This window comes from Chelmon rostratus, chromosome 17 (assembly GCF_017976325.1).
Source record: "Chelmon rostratus isolate fCheRos1 chromosome 17, fCheRos1.pri, whole genome shotgun sequence".
NCBI classification, from domain to species: Eukaryota; Metazoa; Chordata; class Actinopteri; order Chaetodontiformes; family Chaetodontidae; genus Chelmon; species Chelmon rostratus.
The window spans coordinates 5878873-5896886 of NC_055674.1; the positions used below are offsets into that span (position 1 = coordinate 5878873).

The window sequence follows — 18014 nt, forward strand, 5'->3', positions numbered from 1 at the left end:
TGGCTGAATTGAGCTTTTATGAAACCTAGCAGCCAGCTGTCACTCAAAGCAACCATATGCATAATTATGTGTAAATTCAAGCCTTTTTATTTAAACATTTACCCCCTGTGCAGTTGAGGAAGAAAATGAGCTTTAGATACCAAAACTTTCGCACAAGGCTGTAAACGTTATGTTTCTGTTAAAATTTTTCAAAGTTTCTGTTGTAAATTCTGCATTTTAATATGGAGGTCTATGGGAAGGGACTCACTTTTGGAGGCAGCCTCAAGTGGCCATTCGCCTAACTACAGTTTTTGGCACTTCGGCACAAATGTCAGCATGTTTAACTATGATGGTGAACATAATAAACATCATACCTGCTTGACATCAGCATGCTAGCACTGTCACTATGACAACAATAGCAGGCTGAGGCTAGCATTTATCTGACTTCTCTCTGATTTTTGCTTTTCTGTGGTGAAAAACTGGGTATTTTCACCACTTGAGACATAAAATAAATAAAGAAATCACTCTTTTGTTGAGCTGCTGTTGGCTGCACAGCAGACAAACCTGTTATGAGTTGCCGCAGGTAATAACTTTTTAAATAAAATCAAGAACACAAAATTAATTCAAGGCTCCACAAAGCTGCAAATCCACTCATCCAAGGTCGCTCTCGCCGAGAAGACACGCAGAACAACAACCTTGACCTTCAGATTTCAGGCAGATCAGTGTTAAACAATGTGGACTGACTGGACTCCAGCTACAGCAGCCTCGCCATGTTCAGCCACAAACATGGAGCTGACAGCTGCCATTAATACACCTGGGGCAGACCCTGGGAGAGCACCTGCTCACGTGCGCCAAACTGATTCAACGTGTCACTTTGAATGGAGAAACACGGCAAGTATTTCTCTCTCTCATGTGTGTGAACTTTAGGAAAAGCAGCACATTAATTTAAGAATCTCATCAAGCTGTCTAACGTTACACGTTGGCCCATTATTACAACTGTAAAACTAAAACACGTGACAAACAAGCTGCCAATCCACAGTTAATTTGCAAAAAAAACCTCACCTTGTGCTGAGCTTCAGCAAACGCCAACAGTGGAGCTGCCACCTGCGCCGCATCGTGCACTAAAAATCCAGTTTATGAGCTGTTTGTTTCGTGCTGAGTGTTTGAAGAGCCCCCCCGAATGAATCCTGTTTTTATTGTGAAAAGGTCCCTGCTGTAATAGCCCTTCCTGTCATAGTTCAACGCGCACATGTCGCCAGGTCACCTGGCTTCCGGTACAAGGAGCGTAATTAGGCTAATGAACTGTCAATCACATTAACGCGCAGTGTGCAGCTCATATTTAGAGTTTTCCGGTCTGTGATAAGAAACATTTTATAACCTTTCAAAACCGAACTTTACGGAGAAAAATAGGATGTAGTGTAAAAAGTACTTTTTAGATTTATGATTATTTTCTTACTTTGCTAACGAAATTTTAGAAAATAGTGGAAAATTATCCCAGAGCCCTGTTTGCCATATGCAGTCCACCATACTGTTCAAAAACAATAATGCAATATATGATAAAAAGCAGCAAATATTACATTTAAGAAGCTGAAACTTTTTTTGACAAGTCATAATCGATTATTAAAATAGTTTCTGTCCATCACTTAATCATCTTATAATCTCAGCTCTAACAGTTATTGGCGACAGTTGCCACAGCTTTGTTTTAAAGATACCTCAGAAGAAAGGGGATTTCTTCTGTCACAACATGCGAACAAGCTCCATCTTTTTTTTGACATTTTAGATTAAATAAGTTGGACGAAAACATGTTATGATTCAGCAAATTGGGGAAGTTATGCCATATATTGGAAATTTCATACATTGTGTCTGCAAATAAATAAGATCCCACATGATATCATGTAAGATGTGCTTCCCCTCATCAAGCCATGAGTTCAGACATGTGCTCATCCAGAGCTCATGTGCTGTATATGATGGGACAGACAGACAGATGTGACCACGCTGACAAGACGCCAAGAATAAATGTGAGCAGCATCCCCTGAATTCACACAGCGCATCATGCCATCCTCTGCTCAACTACTCCAAGCTGCTTTTATTTCAGAGCTTCAGAGCTAATTGCAATTAAGATGCACGGAGTGCCGAGCTGGGAAGTAAAAGGAAGTAATCAGTGTTGATTATAGAGCCTAAGCCTGATCAGAGTAAATCATACACTGCGCGGTTCCTCTCTGGCTGCCTGGATGTGAGACAGGCGTGACACCAGAACAGAGCCTGCTCTCACTGTGATTGCGTCCAGCAGCGCCACCGACTCCAGCTCTCTGTCAGATTTAAAGGGATTACGACACAGTGAGGTTGACCCGAGCACGTCTTGTCCGGAGACGCGCACACCCAGATGTGCTGCGGGTCAAAGGTGAATACAGTGTACCCGATGCAGCTGCCAGCCTGAAATGAATGGTTTCCTGACCAGTTGTTTTCATTTCATAATCTGGGTTTGAAAGCTGCTCATTATCGTTGAAGCCGTGCTGCGGTGTATCGAGCGTGATTCATGTATGCAAACAAAGCAGCAAAATGAGACCAAATCCTTTCATCTGTCCAAATCTGCCTTTTGGAGATTGCTAAAATCGAGCTGTAAGACTTCTGAGAAACAGTGAAGTTAGTCTGCAAAATGCCTGTGTGTCAAACGAACATTTGCAAGTCTAACGAGTCTGTTCCTCTCTGTAGACTGTTTAGATGGTGTTAAATGATCCGAGCTGAAATACATAACCCTGCATTGATCCAGTGGTGCAGAAGCAGCGTAGTGAGCTGCGGCAGTCAGAGCCTTTTAAAAAACTACAAAGAGAAGCTTTCGCAGACATTGTGGTTTCAGATATTTTGCTCTCTTTCCTGTCAACAGCTGCATTTTTCTTTTCTGTCCAGATGTCACGTACGCACATCTGGAGGCTGTGACCAGCCGTCTTGTACGAGCGACGAATGAGCTGCCAGTCTGGGAACAGATTGCCTTGCTCAAGGGCGAGTGTGTGAACTTCCCCTATCTCAGGTCTGAGGATTCAAACTAGCGTCTCTTAATCTCAGAGTCTCTAGGCATCAGTCCGAGAAAGACAGGAGAAAATGTGTTCTCTGGGTTTACTCACATTGTTTGTTAGAGGTTAAAGAGGCAGAGAAGTGGTCTGACTTGATTTGCTAACCAACACTGACACCTAGTGGTTAATAAATGCAAAGTGATTACAAAACATCTGTTGGGTATTTCAGGAGGAAGGTTCATTTATTGACACTGATCACAGTTTAGTTAATTAATTGTGACAGTTTTTTTCAATAAAGTGAGCTAAAATTAAAGTGGTTGCTTGAATGTTTAATGATAAAATATAATTCAAACTAACCTCCTGTAAAACATTTGAATAATTCAATAAATGATGATGATGTTGAGCTGATCAGCACACGCACAGTATCTGCACCCTGCACCCTGTGTACGCCGCTGCATCTACTGTAAAAAACATCTTAAAATAGCTAAGAGAGAGTTCGTGAGGAGTCATCTTCGTGATGACACATCAACCGTTCATGATGGTTGAGGTTCACGTTGCATCCGAGTTCATTTTGTGCTTTGTTTTCGGTGCATGGCTTCAGATGAAGCAGAGGGAATACGCAGAAAAACATGCAAAGGGAGCTGGGACCTTGGGCATAAACAAAGCTGTCATGCTAATTTCAAGCATGATCGATGCGTACTGGGTTTTAGCACGGTGCTGCCTCACTGGCCCCGCAGCGCACATTAATGCAAGCACGTGTGGAGGGAATGTTTGAAAAGCACCTCAGACGGCGCAGTGATGGTTTCCCCAAATGAGCTCTGGAATGAAGAAACAGATAAAAACGTGCAAAGAAGCAGGAAAAAAGATTCTCTTCGTGTCTCAATCAAAGATGTCAGGGAAGTTGTCCAGGCAGTACTCTTCAAAGCTGAAGTCCTCAACAGTGAAAGTGATATCCTTCCACTTCTTCACCGTCAGCCTGCCATCAGGGGTCTCCAGGGCAAAGTTCTTAATGGCTATATTGGGCAGCAGGGCAACCTCCTTGTACTTCATCTCAAATCCCCAGCTCTGTGAATGCAAATAAGGATAAAATGCCCCAAAATGAGCACCAGCATCAGCTCTGTCGACAAACTGCCTTGAGGAGGACAGAAATTAGATTTAGATTTTAAACTGTTTTGCAGAGGGCCAACCACACCTTGTTGCAGTTGCCGTTATTGCAGCTGATTGTGCACCCCGGCTCCCAGTCCTGAAAAGTCCTCTCCAGCTGCACCTGCCCACCGACTTTGTATTGTCTCCTGAGAGCAGAAGAGAAGCCACGCTCAGAGGATTAAAGACGTTTTTTAACCTGAATATACTTTTGCATGAATCTTAAAGAGCTCAGCTCACTTAAAGTCAGGATTGACGTTGACATAGTGCACGTTGTCAACAAGTTTGATGTCACTGCCAGAGGCCACAGGCTGTAAACAGTTTCGACACAACAGCTGGACACTCGCAGCGCTGTTGCGGCTCCTCTTCTCTGTCTTGTGGCTCTCTGCAATTTTTCTGCAAATAACTGCCTCTGTTTGGAGCTCAGTTATCTGGGGACAAAGGCGGACAAATGGTGATGGCAGAAACATTAAGCAGTGGGAGTACGTGTAGAGGACAGACAGAGTAATACACCCTCACCTTTCTGCGGAACTCTTGGGAGCTCATATCTTGGACCTTAGCGATGGCTTTTCCAGTCAGCTCCACCAGATGTTCGTTGATGAGCTCCCGGCGCACCTCCCGCCCCCCTTTCTGGGCGACCACCGAATACTGGCTGTGCATCGCTCGTGCACGGCCGCTCGCCTGCTCCTGGGCGATCTCATTCGTAAGCAGCCCGTAGCGCACCACCAGGTTGCATTCAGGGATGTCAAGGCCTTCTTCAGCCACGCTGGTGGAGATCAGGAGGTTGAGAGTTCCCTGGCGGAAATTGCGGATGGTGTCCGCCTGCTCGTGCTGCAGGGAAAGCGAACATGTAAGAAATGAGTCATACAAACAGAAGCACATCGACAGATACTGAGTTGTAATAATTTAAAGGTTATAGATTGGGATTATCCATCAACACACCTGCGTCATGTAACTGATGCCATTGCCAGCCCCAGTGAGGATGGCTGCCTTGATACCGGCTTCCTGTAAGGTTTTGTTGGTGAGGACCCAGTCCTTCAGGCAGTGGGTGCTTTTACGTGTTTTACTGAAGAGGATCCCCCTTGATTGCACATTTGGACCAAACTGTTTTAGCAGAGTGCTCTCGAGTTGGAACATCTTCGGGTTCTCGTAGCGAGAATCCCTGGCCAGTGTTTTCAGCTCCACCTGATTCTCTGTGTAAACGTGACAGTGATGTTGAGCAAAAAAAATCATGCAGCCGAACGTAAAAACAAGGAACTAACATTTCTGGATTCCTACCTTGGAAAAGTCCCACCAGGAAGTAGTCGGTTCCGTCGATTTCTGTGGTGAACTTGGTGATGTAGAACTCCTCCAGGGAGCGATAAGCATCCATCATTCGCAGGGTGTCATTGATGAGCAGGGCGTCGTTGTACTGTCTGAGGTGGCGCGCACTTTCTGCCAGCAGCCTGTTGTTCTCTCTTACCCCTGATCCAAACATACACAAACTATGTATGAGCATCAACGGAAGCAAGGGCTCTCGCAGCCATCACAACCAGTCGCGATCCATTACAGGATCAAGAACCAACCTCGCTGCTCTAGAATCACCACATCTGCCTCATACTCCTGTGTGCCGCACTCCCTCAGTCGGAAGTCTGGGGGTGGGTTCATGAAGTCGTGGATCAGCTGCATCATGAACTTGAGGTGATCTCCAAATGGATCCTAAGACAAAAAACAGTGGATGCGATTATAGCATCACCTCTACAAATAGTGCTATTAATGTTTTAAAGGAGGACAGGAAGGTTCGGACTACCTCGAGCCTTTTTGACACAATGTCAAACGTCTTGACGGGTCTGGGTACTTTCTTCTGCAGCTCTGGTGCGTAGTTTTTAGTTGAAACTATGGCTGAGTCCAGGTTGGCACAAATCTGAGAGGGAGAGAAAGATGATGATGATGAAGAAGAGTTGTGGGAGATCAGTCGAACCAGCTCATTGTAGTGACAAATTCAGCGAAGCCTCAAAGTGGACAGGTAAACCTCACCTGCAGCACGTGCTCCACAGCCTTTTCCAGGGTCTTTGCGCCCCCTGCGCCCGGTGATGCAGTCAGACCCAGGATCTGTGGCAACGGCCGCTCTCCTTTCAGCTTTTTCTCCACATAGCATCCCATTACTTTGTTGTAGACTGAGTCCTTGTTGGTGTGGTGACACTCATCGATTATCAGTAGAGTGATATCTGTAAGGAACCATGAATGCATCACAGGTGCCGTCCCTATTTGTGGATCTTACGCTCTCTATCAAGGCGGTTTGAAAACCTACAACCTCCGCTAAGAGGCTCACTTTCACTGACCTGAGAGCGCCACGTGTTTGGTCTCCTCCACGTTTGTCAGAGCATTGTACAAGATCTGTGCCGTGCAGATGACCACGTCTGAGTCCTGCACCACTCTCCCGAAGAAGTCCTTCTCCTCACTCTCTCCACTGACTGCCACCAGGGTGTAGTTGCAGCCCAGGTGAGGCTCAAACTCTTTGCTGTAATGTTGGTCAACAAGGTGAACCTACAGTGGAAGACATCAAAAACGTGTTGTATTTTGCATTCTTCTGCTACACTGGTTGGAGGAAATATCCTGTTTTTATTATTCTGGACTCTGCCTGTCCTGTCTGTTGTGTGCAGTCTGTGTACCCTGTTCACCAGGACCACCACCTTAGCCTTAGGTGTGGTCTCCAGGTGTCTTTTGGCCACATACACAGCGGCACGAGTCTTTCCGCCTCCCGTCGGCAGCCAAATAATTGTGTTCTCTCCCTGAAGAGCCCTTTCGACCACTTCCTCCTGGTACGCATACAGTCCAAAATCCGCCATCTTACACTCTCCTCCTGTTTGACAAATCAGAATAAAACAGACTCATCGTATTGTAGAAAAGAAGCAGTAAGTCGAAACCCATTACAAGCACAAAGTCTGGCCACGTCAGGGTGAAGTTGCAGAGAGAAAACAAACAAGCATTCTGTGAGACATCCATCCTGAATCACTGTATTCATCTCAAAGCTGCGACAAAGGGAGTCAGCCTTTATGAACTCACCCGGCAGCTGTGTGCTTTTCAAGCTTGTCTTCGTCCACTGCCGCCTCACTGTGTGGGTGCAGGGGTTTTAAACTCTATTATGATCAGCTGTGAGACACGAAAACGAAAGTAAAAGCTCCTTGAACTTGGGAAAGTGGCCCCACTGAGGGAGGCTCTGGAAGAACAGCAGAGAGTCGACAGTCTTCATCATGCAGTCACGAGGAAGCCTTAACTACACTGATATAAACCAGATCTTTCACAACCCTTTTTGAATGAATGAATGAAGCCATGTCTAAGTCTCAATTAATCTTATCTATATATTTACTCCTGGTGGAGCTGAGGTGTCTCCGTAGAAAGCGTTGTGAACTAGCTGAGTTTTGGATGCACCCTAACCGGGCCCTACCATTGCATCAGGAAAGCGAAACCTACAGCTGTTGCTTGTGTTCATACCAGGAATCCCCATGGCTGATTTCAACTAATGTTGCTTAATGTTTTCTAACCTCCGGCTATTAAGCAACTGATCTCCGTTGCAAGTCATTGTCTTGAAGGACTGAGATGTGTGGAAAAAAACACCAGATAATGAAAAAGTATAAGATGAACACATGCTGGAGTTATCCCTCCCCGTGCACAAGGCCAATCTCAGGACCCATTGTAAGACTCATGAAGTGAACAGTATTAACTGTAGCTTGCTTTGCTTTGAGTCAGACAAGTTGCTTCCATGCAAGCAGCACTCAACAACCATTATGGGGTTTTAGGATGAGCTGTGTTATACAGAGAAACAAAACTGAGCCTTGTGGTCACGCTGCCTGCTGAAGGGCCCTGCTGAGGGAGGCTGCGGAGGAACAACAGCTACTCCTCACCATGCAGTGACAGGGAGCACTTCACCATTTGTCTTCCACAAATCCCCATTTTATTTCCTGATAGTTTAAGGTACCAATTACCAATTAGACCTTAAACTAAAGCCTTGACTAAAGGTAGCACAGTTAAGGTAGCACATTATTCAACAAGTCATAATGCACCAAATTGTGTCCTCTCAAAATGTCCACGAATGTAAATAGACCATGTGAATGTAAACCCTGAATACTTATGTAAAAACTGTACATTCACACAGTTAATCAATGGTGAACGTCCTGAGAAGACACACGTTGGCATGCAAGAAATTAAACAACTGCTGGACTTTCACATGTGAAATAAGATATAAGCTTCTTATTGTTGTGGATATTGTTATTTTAGTCTACTCTGTACGTAACATCTATCATGGGGTCTTTTATGAGTCAAGCGATAGTGCATACTGCATAAAAATGACTTATTTCATAACAAAACAGAGCAAGTATTAGCAAACTGGGTCACTCAGACCACACCTGAACATGTCTGGCCTGTTTATGAGTATTCCTTTGCCAAATCTAACCACAGCAGCATCATGTGAAGTCAAAAGTGACTCATCGTCTTGCAGGAATGTTTTTGTGAAGTCTAAAATCCCAGAAATCTTAATTAAGTTCTGAATGGCGTGATTCAAGTTAGCACCTGTCCGGCTGGTTGTCTTCCCTTCTGTTCAGTCAAACAGTAAGTTGATGTTTCCTCGCAGCTTAGAAACCACCTACACATTTCAGAATTGTTTATAAAAAAACTTTATTGTCATGAACAGTATTACAGTTACAGTAAATGGCATTTATACCATAACTAGAGACAGTAGCCATCCTCAAACAGGTGGAAAGTTCACTCAGACTGACCGTTTTAAGAAAATCTGAAATGCAGCATAGGTAGATTGAGGGAGAAGTACGCAATTGACAACCCTGAATAATGCAACACTGACATCACTTCAGTAATTCAAAGCTAGTCATGATTCAAGTACAAAATAAACACACTCACACACACGCAAACCAACACAAGTCAATGAAACATTCAACAAGCGGGCTCAACCAGCACTGGACAGTTACTTCCCATAAAAGAAGTGGATGCATCTCAGGAAGCGCCTCGTTTGACACTGACCGCTGAACAAAGACATGTTTTTAACAGTTTATTACAATGTTTGTAACAACAATAAAAAAAAAAAAACCTGCAACAAGTTTTTTCATGAATTCAAAGTGTAAACTGTCCGCCATGCATTAACACCCACAACAGCTCGTGTATGGTGTGATAAATAAACCGGAGTTCTCTCCTTTCTGCGAGTCCAGAATCACCTTGAGGACTGCTGGTTAGCTTTTCCTCCACTGTACTCAGGTCAGCATGAACTAACCAGTGACCCCCCCAGACTCATTCCTATGTTCCCCAGACTTAGATGGCACATAATGGGAATATGACAAAGGGATCTATGCTCCCCAGTTCTACCACATGTGCTTTCTGCGGGTCCTGTGTGCCCAGGGTTCGGGTAATGTGTGTTTAATAACATAGAATATTGAACTAGGGAACATAGGAACCCAGTGACCACCACAAACATGTGGCTAAACACTACATAGACTACTTAGCATAATGTGTGTGTGGAAGTTGTACTACAGAGTCTAGCAACAGAACGAATCAATGCCAACGACTACAATATCACCTGCAAGCACGGTCAAAGCTGCACGAACGTGTGACCTCATCCTACATGGTTTGGAATACAACCCTGCCAGTGGAAAATGGTGTATAAACAGTATGCATCATATTTACTGTACAAATAACCATTATGTTGTTGTCGACACGAAAACAACAGTGTTTTCTTGAAGGCAACGATCGGGGAAATTATTCTGTTTAGCGCACAAGTGCTGGAAAATATTTGATGCCCAGTCCATCACTGGCAGTCTAGCAGTGTCTCAAGCTACTCAAGAGTAGGGCTGCAACAATTTGTTATCGGCTAATCTGCGATGTTTTCATTATCATGATCGATCATCTGTTTAGATTTAAGAATGTTTGAAAATGATGAAGCCCAAATAATGAATAATTGCCTTTTTTCTGACCAACAGTCAAAGAATATCCAAAGATATTCAATAAACATTGGAATGAAAAGAGAGAAGCGACAAATCCTCACTTTTGGGAGCTAAAACTAGCAAATGTTTGGCATTCGCGCTTCATGAACGCCAAATTATTCACCAATCGGCCGATCGAAATTCAAGACTACTCAAGAGTCAAAGAACTGCCTCTCTCTCTCTCTCTCTCTCAGCGACGAGTGTTTTAAGGACTTCACCCCTGAAAGACTGTTTATCCTAAAACCCGTGACGATGGCTGGGATGTTCAAGTGTCTGTCAGTAACGGAAGGCAACGTGGCTTTAGGTCCCGAGGTCCAGTTTTCTGTGGAAAAACAAACCCTACACTACAAACACATCTGCTCTAGTGACGAGTTTTAAGCAACTTGGAATGAACAAATGTCATTAAATGCGACAAAACCAGGTCAGTCGTACTATAAATAACGGTGGAAAGTGTGGCATTGTTATAACTTGGACCTATAACTTTGGTACACTTAATGAAACATGTATATGCAGATTATTAACCCACTGCGAGTACTGGAAAAGAGGAAATGACAGAAGGTAACCTTAAGAGGAAAGGTAATGCCAATTGGACACTTTGTAATGCTCAACTGGCTCTGATGTTTCCAAACAACCCTCTGTTATGTTTGTTCAAGTCCAACAATTCCCTTGTCAAATGCGTCAGTCATGTACATACATACCCTTCTATTCACTCAGATATGACAAGCTAGCAATGTTTTCCGCGTGATCTGCTCCAGCTCGGCGCGTGGCCGCCGCGTCAGCCGCCCCTCGGCCGTCAAACGAATCGAGAAACAGCTCCGTGGTCGAGCTCATTTCTCGATCAGGCCTCCGTCTTTTAATTTGAAGTAGAAGAACTTCTCCAAGGTGTTGGCACACTTGCAGTACTCGCTGTCTGGAGGGTTGTACTCGCGACAGTTGGTGATGATTCGCTGCAGGTCGGCAATGAAGAGCTTCTTGGTCACGTAGTATCTGTTCTTCAGTCGCTCTGTCATGGTCTTCAGGTCTGTGGGGACAAAAAGGGAGACGAGAGCGACGCTCGATGTGAATTCATAGTTTAATCGTGGAGAAAAAAAGCTGCTGTGCAATCAAAGGGCCGCACACTCACCGATGGGAAAGCGGATGATCTCGTAATAATCTGGAGCCTCTGATTTTTTCACTGGCTCCATGAAGGGCCAGGCATCAGGATGAGTCTGTTCAGATAAAGTCCTGGTTAGTCTCTGTTCTTGTCACTCCTGTTATGTGTGTGTGTGTGTGTGTGTTCCTGGCTGGTGTCTACAGGTGAGTCTCACCTTTATCTGGGCCAGGAGGTTCTTCAACATGTTGTATAACACATCAGGATCCTTCACCTCTTTCCTGCAAAACAGGTAAACGAACGTCAAAGCAGTTAAACATCAGGTAGTGTGACATTAATGAAACGTGTTTTTGGAGGCAAAGCTTTCATTGGTGGATCTGTTTTTTAACTGACACTGATCAGGTAATCAGACATGTAATCTTATGTCATGATAACAAGCTCACGGGGCAATAATTATGGAAATTTAATTAAGAAATGGTTTAAAATAACGTGGCAAGCAGCTGGATTGTTTCATCGCACTACTGCACTGAATATACAGCAGAGACTCTAAAGGTGCTTTCTCAGATGAACTACAGACCATTTTTTCCATTATATAAATACTACATTTATTTTTATGTATCCACAATGTCAACAAAAGAGTGGAAAGCAATGCAGAGGCAGGCAGAACAGAGTATGAAGCAGCTACACTCTGTGAAATGTCATGAACAGATCCGCCTGCTCGCTGTGCAGCAGAGCAGCGTGCAGACACTGTGGATGACAGTGTGTAAATACGGCTTAAGAGATAGCTCCCATGGTGGAAACACCGCACCGCACCACCCTACCCTCCTTCAAAGAGTCTGCATGATTCAAGTGAGCAAACTGTGGACTAGCACACAGATCACCTGATCATTACGTCGGCAAGAACACAAGCATCTCGACACTGTGACCCTGGTTTAAAGAATAAAAATAAAAGTTTACCCTTTGTCCTTGTTACTGGGTTTCCAGCCTGTCTCTCCTGGAAGAAAAAGACTTGTGAGTATTTGATGACACTGATGTTTTTAATACTTTGCCATTCCACACAAACCAAACACTCACTTATGCCTGGAATGCTCTCCACTGGGATCTGCCGCACGCCCTCTTTGAAGCAGGTGAGACCTGGGTAGACCTTCCTGATCTGGCTCTGCTTCCTCTCAATCAGCTTCTTAATAATCTGTTATGCCATTCAAGAAATTTGTGGCATTAAAAGCACGGAGATCGACAGCAGAAAACACGTTTTTGCTTTCGGGAGAAGGCGACCTCGCAGCCTCACATACCTCCTTCTGTCTTTTAATGATGTGAGAGAGCTCGGTGTAGGGGATTCTCGGGTTCAGCTCGCACTCCATGAGCGTCGCTCCCTCGTAGTCTTTGATGTATCCCAGGTATCGACTCTTCGGCACTTTGATGTCTTTGGAAAAGCCCTGCGAGGAAAGAGCAAATTACTGAGCGGACGGCGTGGAGGGAGAGGACAGCGGCAGAGCTAATGCCCAGGTCACGCCTGCAGTACCTGCTTCTTGAAGTAGCCGATGGCGTACTCGTCGGCGTAAGTGAGGAAATAGAGGATGTTGTGTTTGATGTGATACTCCTTCAGGTGGTTCATCAGGTGGGTACCGTAGCCCTTATGATAAAAAGACCAGAGAAAAGACAATGTCATGAAAAGGTGAGGTAGATGAAAACTTGTCCACCAGCGGCCATATTCACAGACTCACTCTAACAATTCATTTCATACATGACAAAATATCCAGGATCTGAATCTGATATTATTTTGAGTTAACCAACACAGCTGTCTGGTGTTCCAGTGATGGCCATGAAACCAGATTTATGTGTTTAATTCAATGGTTCTGTAATGATCAACAAATGTTAGCCGGAATGGTAATTTTTGCATTTCACTTTCTTTTCTGTCGAGTTCTTTTCCATATGCAGAATATGATTTGCAGGCTGGAGCATCTCTGTCGCACAAGGCTTTGTTTATAACATTTAACATCTTACCTTAATGAAAACATTATTTCTATTATTATTGTATGCAGCCATATTGCGGTTTCAATAGTATCTTGGAACTGTTCAGCCTGACTCAGCACCCTTACAATATGTTGCTTTCCAAAACACGAGCACAACAGGGCGAATCACCTGCAGCAGCTGACTGATTGTGATCAGGTCTTAGTGACAGACGAGTCCTCTGAGCTGTCTCTAACTTCTCTCAGATTTAGGAGCTACTTCCAGCTCTAAAATGTTGTGAACTTAACTTACACTGCGTCCACACAGGTGGCATAGCGTGAGCAGCACCCAAACAAAACCACTGTACTCATGTGTGTAAAACAGAAAGAAGGAAAAGAAATAAACAAACAAAAATACACTTGAAGCCTAAAAATACACTTTGGGTGGCGTTTGCATGCATTTAGTGTGAGTGAAACAGGCGTTGTTATGCAGTCTGTGTAGGCAGCTGGATTTATTAGTACAACATGATTTCTGTCAGATGCGTGTGAGGTGTACAGCTGAAAAACTCAGCTGCACCACTTCCTGTGAAGCAGCGCTGTTGCACCAGAACATCAGAGACTTAAAGGTAGGACAGGCACGCCCCATATTTCTAGCTTCTCCGGGCTCGTCCTGCTACGTTAGCGTGTTTGGTAAACATGGCCTCGGGTCTCAGAGGGAGCAAAGAGGTGCTAACGAAGCTACTTCACATGAAAAAGTAAAAGGTTATTACGTACCTTAACTTGCTCATTGGATGTGACGGCACAGAAGACGATCTCCGTGAAGCCCTGAGTGGGAAACATCCTAAAACAGATGCCACCGATGACGCGGCCATCTTTGATAAGGGCGAGGGTCTTGTGCTTCCTGTGAAAGTTGGAGACATCAGAACAGCGCGCAGGCATCCGATCACATGTGCTACGAGAACATCTACTCACGGGTCAAACACCAGTCGTGTGATGTACTCTTTGGGCATGCGAGGTAATTGGTGAGAGAAGACGTTCTGCAGGCCAACCAGCCACATCAGGATCTTCTTGTTGGACTTCTGGGAAAGCGAGTTTCCAATGACGTGGAACTCTATGATCCCCCGCCTCTCCTCCAGCCTGGCAGTTTCATCACGGGCAGCGTTAGGCGTCAGCAGATTAGTCTGGCGATATACACATAAAAACTGTGAGTACTTAATTCGGAACAACTTCTCCCTTAACGAATCGCCTGAGATCGAACGACTCACCTCTGGTCCGAGCATAGCGGCAGGGTCGGTGATCGTCATCATGACTTCGTTGACCAGCTCCATTGGAATATCTCCCATCACGCGGATCCGCTTGGCGTCCTCCAGCGTCAACGCCTCCGGAAGTTTCCGTTTCTCTCCTGAACAGACAGTGACATTACTCAGATCGCAGCAGCGGGAGGAGACAGCTAACACTGATCCTGGGGTTTTGTTGGCCACTGCGCTGTAGCTAGTGAGGGCCTGGTAGAAAGGTGAACAGACCTGTGATGGGCTCTGCACCTCCAGCGTCCAAGCTGCCCAGAGAGGAGATGCTGCTCAGACCTTTGGGCAGAGCGGAGGAGCCAGAAACTGCAGCAGGACTGATCACTACAATGGAGACACACCAAGATAATTAACTGTAAACCCTACAACAAGAACTGCCAACTCAGCAAAAGCCAACTCTGATTATTTCTGATGTATTTCATTCATCATTTTCACGTGCAAATAACGTACTGTATATGGCCGAAGGTATTGTATATAACTTACGTGATTTATTTGTTTTAGTTGTTCTTAATCTGTTTCTTTGCATGCTGTAATATGTGAGTTTCTCCACAGGGGATCAATTAAGTCTTACCTTTTTACTCCAAAACTGACTCATTTCTTAATGGGAGGAGGAGAGACTACTCAGCTGTGTTTTAAAGTCCCGTTTTAACATGTTTACAGTCCCACGGTCAAGTGACGCACACTATGTTTTTAGAACTTATTATTTCTTGCAGATATTACCAATAAAGTCCAAAAGATGTGATTTAATATAAACTTTCTGGTCCCACCTGACTAAAAACATCATAGCTAAACAACCAGAATGCCATACCCCCCCCTCACCTGTCTGATGTCCCAGCTGTGTGCCGTCTGAGGCCGGCATGGTGAAGTCAGCCTCCCAGATGGGCGAATTCTCCCCGTAGATTTCCTCCTCAAGCATGGACAAGAACCTGACGACATTCAGCGTAAAATGTCATTTCAAAAGGTGAACATGAGCAGGAGCTGACCCCCACAGGGGCAGCAAAACAAAGCTAATGTACCACGGCTATAAGAGGGAAGCTACTGTAACGAATACACATTTTTCACACGACTGCAAGTAAAGTTTAGCATTAATGCAAATGCAGGCACAAGACCAGTGAAGACAAAAGAACGGGATAGAAGATGAAATGGATTCTCTACTGAATCTGTTCTCTAGTTCAACAGAGCCAGGCCTCACTTGGGAAAGTGTGTGAGGATGAGTGTGCGTTTCTCTGGCAGCAGCTTGTCCTTCTCCACTCTGAACTTCTCCAGGAGCTGGCGTCGGGTCACAGTGAAGATGGACTTGAGCAAGCTGCGGCCGAACACATGGGTGGTTTCATAGCGCGGTAGGCTGTCATTACTCTGGGGGACATGGCAGTAGCACAGCCACCTGGGGGTCATGAGGAAAAAACACGACTTTTGTGCAGACTGATACCAGCATCCAGCACTGAAATCTCACAAATAAAAGAATGCACCTGCATTCGTTAATAACAACACATCCACGCACCTGGTGTAGTCCACTTTGTACGCCGTCCCGTCGTCTTTCTGGGTGCGCTGGCGGTACTGCGTCGGCGTCTCCAGCTTCCAATAATTTAGGCACAAGAGGAACATCTTCGACAGCTCAAACATGGTCTGCCTTTCCTTTGGTGCAAGGTGGCTGAACTTGTACTGAACGAAATTCAAAACCCCCTTTGGCGGAAAAGGAAACAGAACATCGGGAAAAAGAGGCAGCAGAAGAAGAAAAGGAGAGTAATGTAAATGTGTAACAGGACGATGCAGTTTCTTTCATGCAGCACAAGAAACCTATGAGAAGCATGCCGATCTTCAGACACAGGCAGTATAATCCTGTTGCTTTTTCAGGTGCTGCTAAACATGAGGAGATGCTTTTAGTTTCAGGTTCACCTGCTCGATGTTGGGCTTCTCAAAGGGTGGACTTCCAAGGGATCCCTCTACGACCGGCTGGCTCATCTGCAGGATGCATTTCCTCAGCAGCTACGAGAAAGAAGTCACAGGTTAGGGGGCTAAAATGGACTCACAGTTATTAGAAGGTCTGTTTTATCTGATACACTGATAGATGCACTTTTGCTTACCTTAAAAAGGTAGAAGTACACCTGTTTGGTGTCAGTGTCCTCCTCTTTATGTACAGACATAAAAAGGTTCTCCACATCCACCACCATCCCCAACAGCCTGTTAATCTCATCCTCAGACACATTCTCCAAGTGGGACACATGATCCGCTGTTAGCACAAAACACACATCAGATCAAGTCAAAATACAAACATATATAATGTCAGACAACACTGGGATGCAGGAGGTCCTGAGAATACAGCTTAATTTGCTGTTGAGAGCAGGGCTGGGGTGCACTGGAGTGAAGGTGCAGGCTGGTTAGTTTGTACCCAGAGCATGTCCACAGCTGCGGCACGGCTCGCTCAGGCTGGCTGCCTGCTGCTGCAGGTCCATACGTGTGGCTGATGGTGGATTTGGGTTTTTCCATCCATTGCACTTGCATGTGTCAACAGCCTGTGAATAAACAAAAACACGCTGAACACCAAATAAACCGTCTTAAACAACAGTTTAGCTGCTCTTTTTCTACGTCAGTGAATGGCTGAACGGTTAACTCAAGATAGCCGATAATACATGCATCTTTAGAGATTTAATGAGAATAATACAAGTGTCCGGGAGTGTTCAGCTAGCTAGCTAGCTAGCATCAAAAGTTAACAATTACGCTAGGTTATTACGCTATTTGTTTATGTTTATGTTTGCGGTGCCTGGACTGTGCTACCAATTGCTTCCCCAGATACACTAATGCCGACACTACCGAGGACTGCTTTGTTGTGGTGAACTTTGGCTAGCTAAGCTAACTTAGCTACCTTGCATGCGGAGAATACGCCAAGTTTCTCAAGCTTTTTTGCCCGTGGGAAAGCTCGGACTTGGGCTTTCTTCTGGCTCGCGCGCTGTTGCTGGCTGAGTCCCGGTCTGGCCGGGTCGCTATTCCCTGATCCGGAGCCTGTCGCGACAGTGCTGGACCCAGCTGACCCAGCAGACTGGGCTTGGAGAAGCCGGGGTTGTAAGGCCTGCGCCGCCGGGTCCGACATATCCACGCTGCTACACTCTTCCTCTGCTCCCGTTTAGCTCATATGCTGCCTTCAAGTGCTGTCGGTGAAATTGCAGTTAAGAAGACAGTGGCAACGTCTTGAAGTGGAACTAATTTTCCATTAAACAGTGGTGTTGAGAACATATAATGAAATAATGCTAAGGCCACACACAAGTAATTTTACACACGAAGCGGACACAGTATCAACTTTTCAAGGCAGAAATGGCAGCAGGGTGGATCGAGTCCCCAAAATTACGTGACCCCCATTGAACATACATCGCTATATCTACTTCAAGCGAAATCATCCTCGTCCCCGTTATCATGGCACGTTTCTTTTCACTTGTGCTTAATTTGAAAACTTTATTTTGAATTGTGAATACCGATGTTTGTACTCTATTATGTCGGCCTTGATGCTCGTGTTGGTGTCTGGTTACCTTCATGGGTATTCAGTGCCCTCTAGTGGTCACAGTGCGTAACTACAGCAA

The 18014-nt window shown here is 45.1% G+C and overlaps 2 protein-coding genes across 2 annotated transcripts; both read right to left on the minus strand.

Moving 5' to 3' along the window:
* Positions 1 to 3212: 3212 nt before the first annotated feature.
* dhx58 (DEXH (Asp-Glu-X-His) box polypeptide 58) lies at positions 3213 to 7282 on the minus strand. The gene is made up of 12 exons (XM_041956463.1): positions 7179 to 7282; positions 6785 to 6975; positions 6455 to 6659; positions 6150 to 6340; positions 5923 to 6036; positions 5699 to 5831; positions 5412 to 5597; positions 5076 to 5326; positions 4653 to 4964; positions 4374 to 4564; positions 4183 to 4282; positions 3213 to 4055 (listed from the first exon to the last, which is right to left on the minus strand). Exons 2-12 carry the CDS (start codon positions 6959 to 6961, stop codon positions 3870 to 3872), a joined length of 2046 nt encoding a protein of 681 aa, XP_041812397.1. The 5' UTR covers positions 6962 to 6975; positions 7179 to 7282; the 3' UTR covers positions 3213 to 3869.
* Positions 7283 to 8767: 1485 nt separating this feature from the next.
* On the minus strand, positions 8768 to 17545 carry kat2a (K(lysine) acetyltransferase 2A). The gene is made up of 18 exons (XM_041956617.1): positions 17306 to 17545; positions 16832 to 16955; positions 16527 to 16672; positions 16339 to 16428; positions 15944 to 16125; positions 15635 to 15826; positions 15262 to 15368; positions 14662 to 14766; positions 14404 to 14540; positions 14111 to 14319; positions 13913 to 14039; positions 12712 to 12822; positions 12482 to 12625; positions 12264 to 12378; positions 12147 to 12183; positions 11407 to 11470; positions 11223 to 11307; positions 8768 to 11120 (listed from the first exon to the last, which is right to left on the minus strand). Exons 1-18 carry the CDS (start codon positions 17528 to 17530, stop codon positions 10927 to 10929), a joined length of 2394 nt encoding a protein of 797 aa, XP_041812551.1. The 5' UTR covers positions 17531 to 17545; the 3' UTR covers positions 8768 to 10926.
* Positions 17546 to 18014: the final 469 nt, after the last annotated feature.

Excerpts from the sequence above, each read along its gene's own strand:
- dhx58 (XM_041956463.1), bottom strand. The coding sequence starts at position 6,961 with ATGGCGGATTTTGGACTGTATGCGTACCAGGAGGAAGTGGTCGAAAGG. Across the intron at positions 5,598-5,698 it reads GGTGATTCTAGAGCAGCGAG|GGGTAAGAGAGAACAACAGG; the intron begins GTTGGTTCTTGA and ends TGTTTGGATCAG. Across the intron at positions 5,327-5,411 it reads CCTGGTGGGACTTTTCCAAG|AGAATCAGGTGGAGCTGAAA; the intron begins GTAGGAATCCAG and ends ACGTTTACACAG.
- kat2a (XM_041956617.1), bottom strand. The coding sequence starts at position 17,530 with ATGTCGGACCCGGCGGCGCAGGCCTTACAACCCCGGCTTCTCCAAGCC. Across the intron at positions 16,673-16,831 it reads CAGCTGTGGACATGCTCTGG|CGGATCATGTGTCCCACTTG; the intron begins GTACAAACTAAC and ends TTGTGCTAACAG. Across the intron at positions 16,126-16,338 it reads AGAAGCCCAACATCGAGCAG|GGGGTTTTGAATTTCGTTCA; the intron begins GTGAACCTGAAA and ends TTTCCGCCAAAG.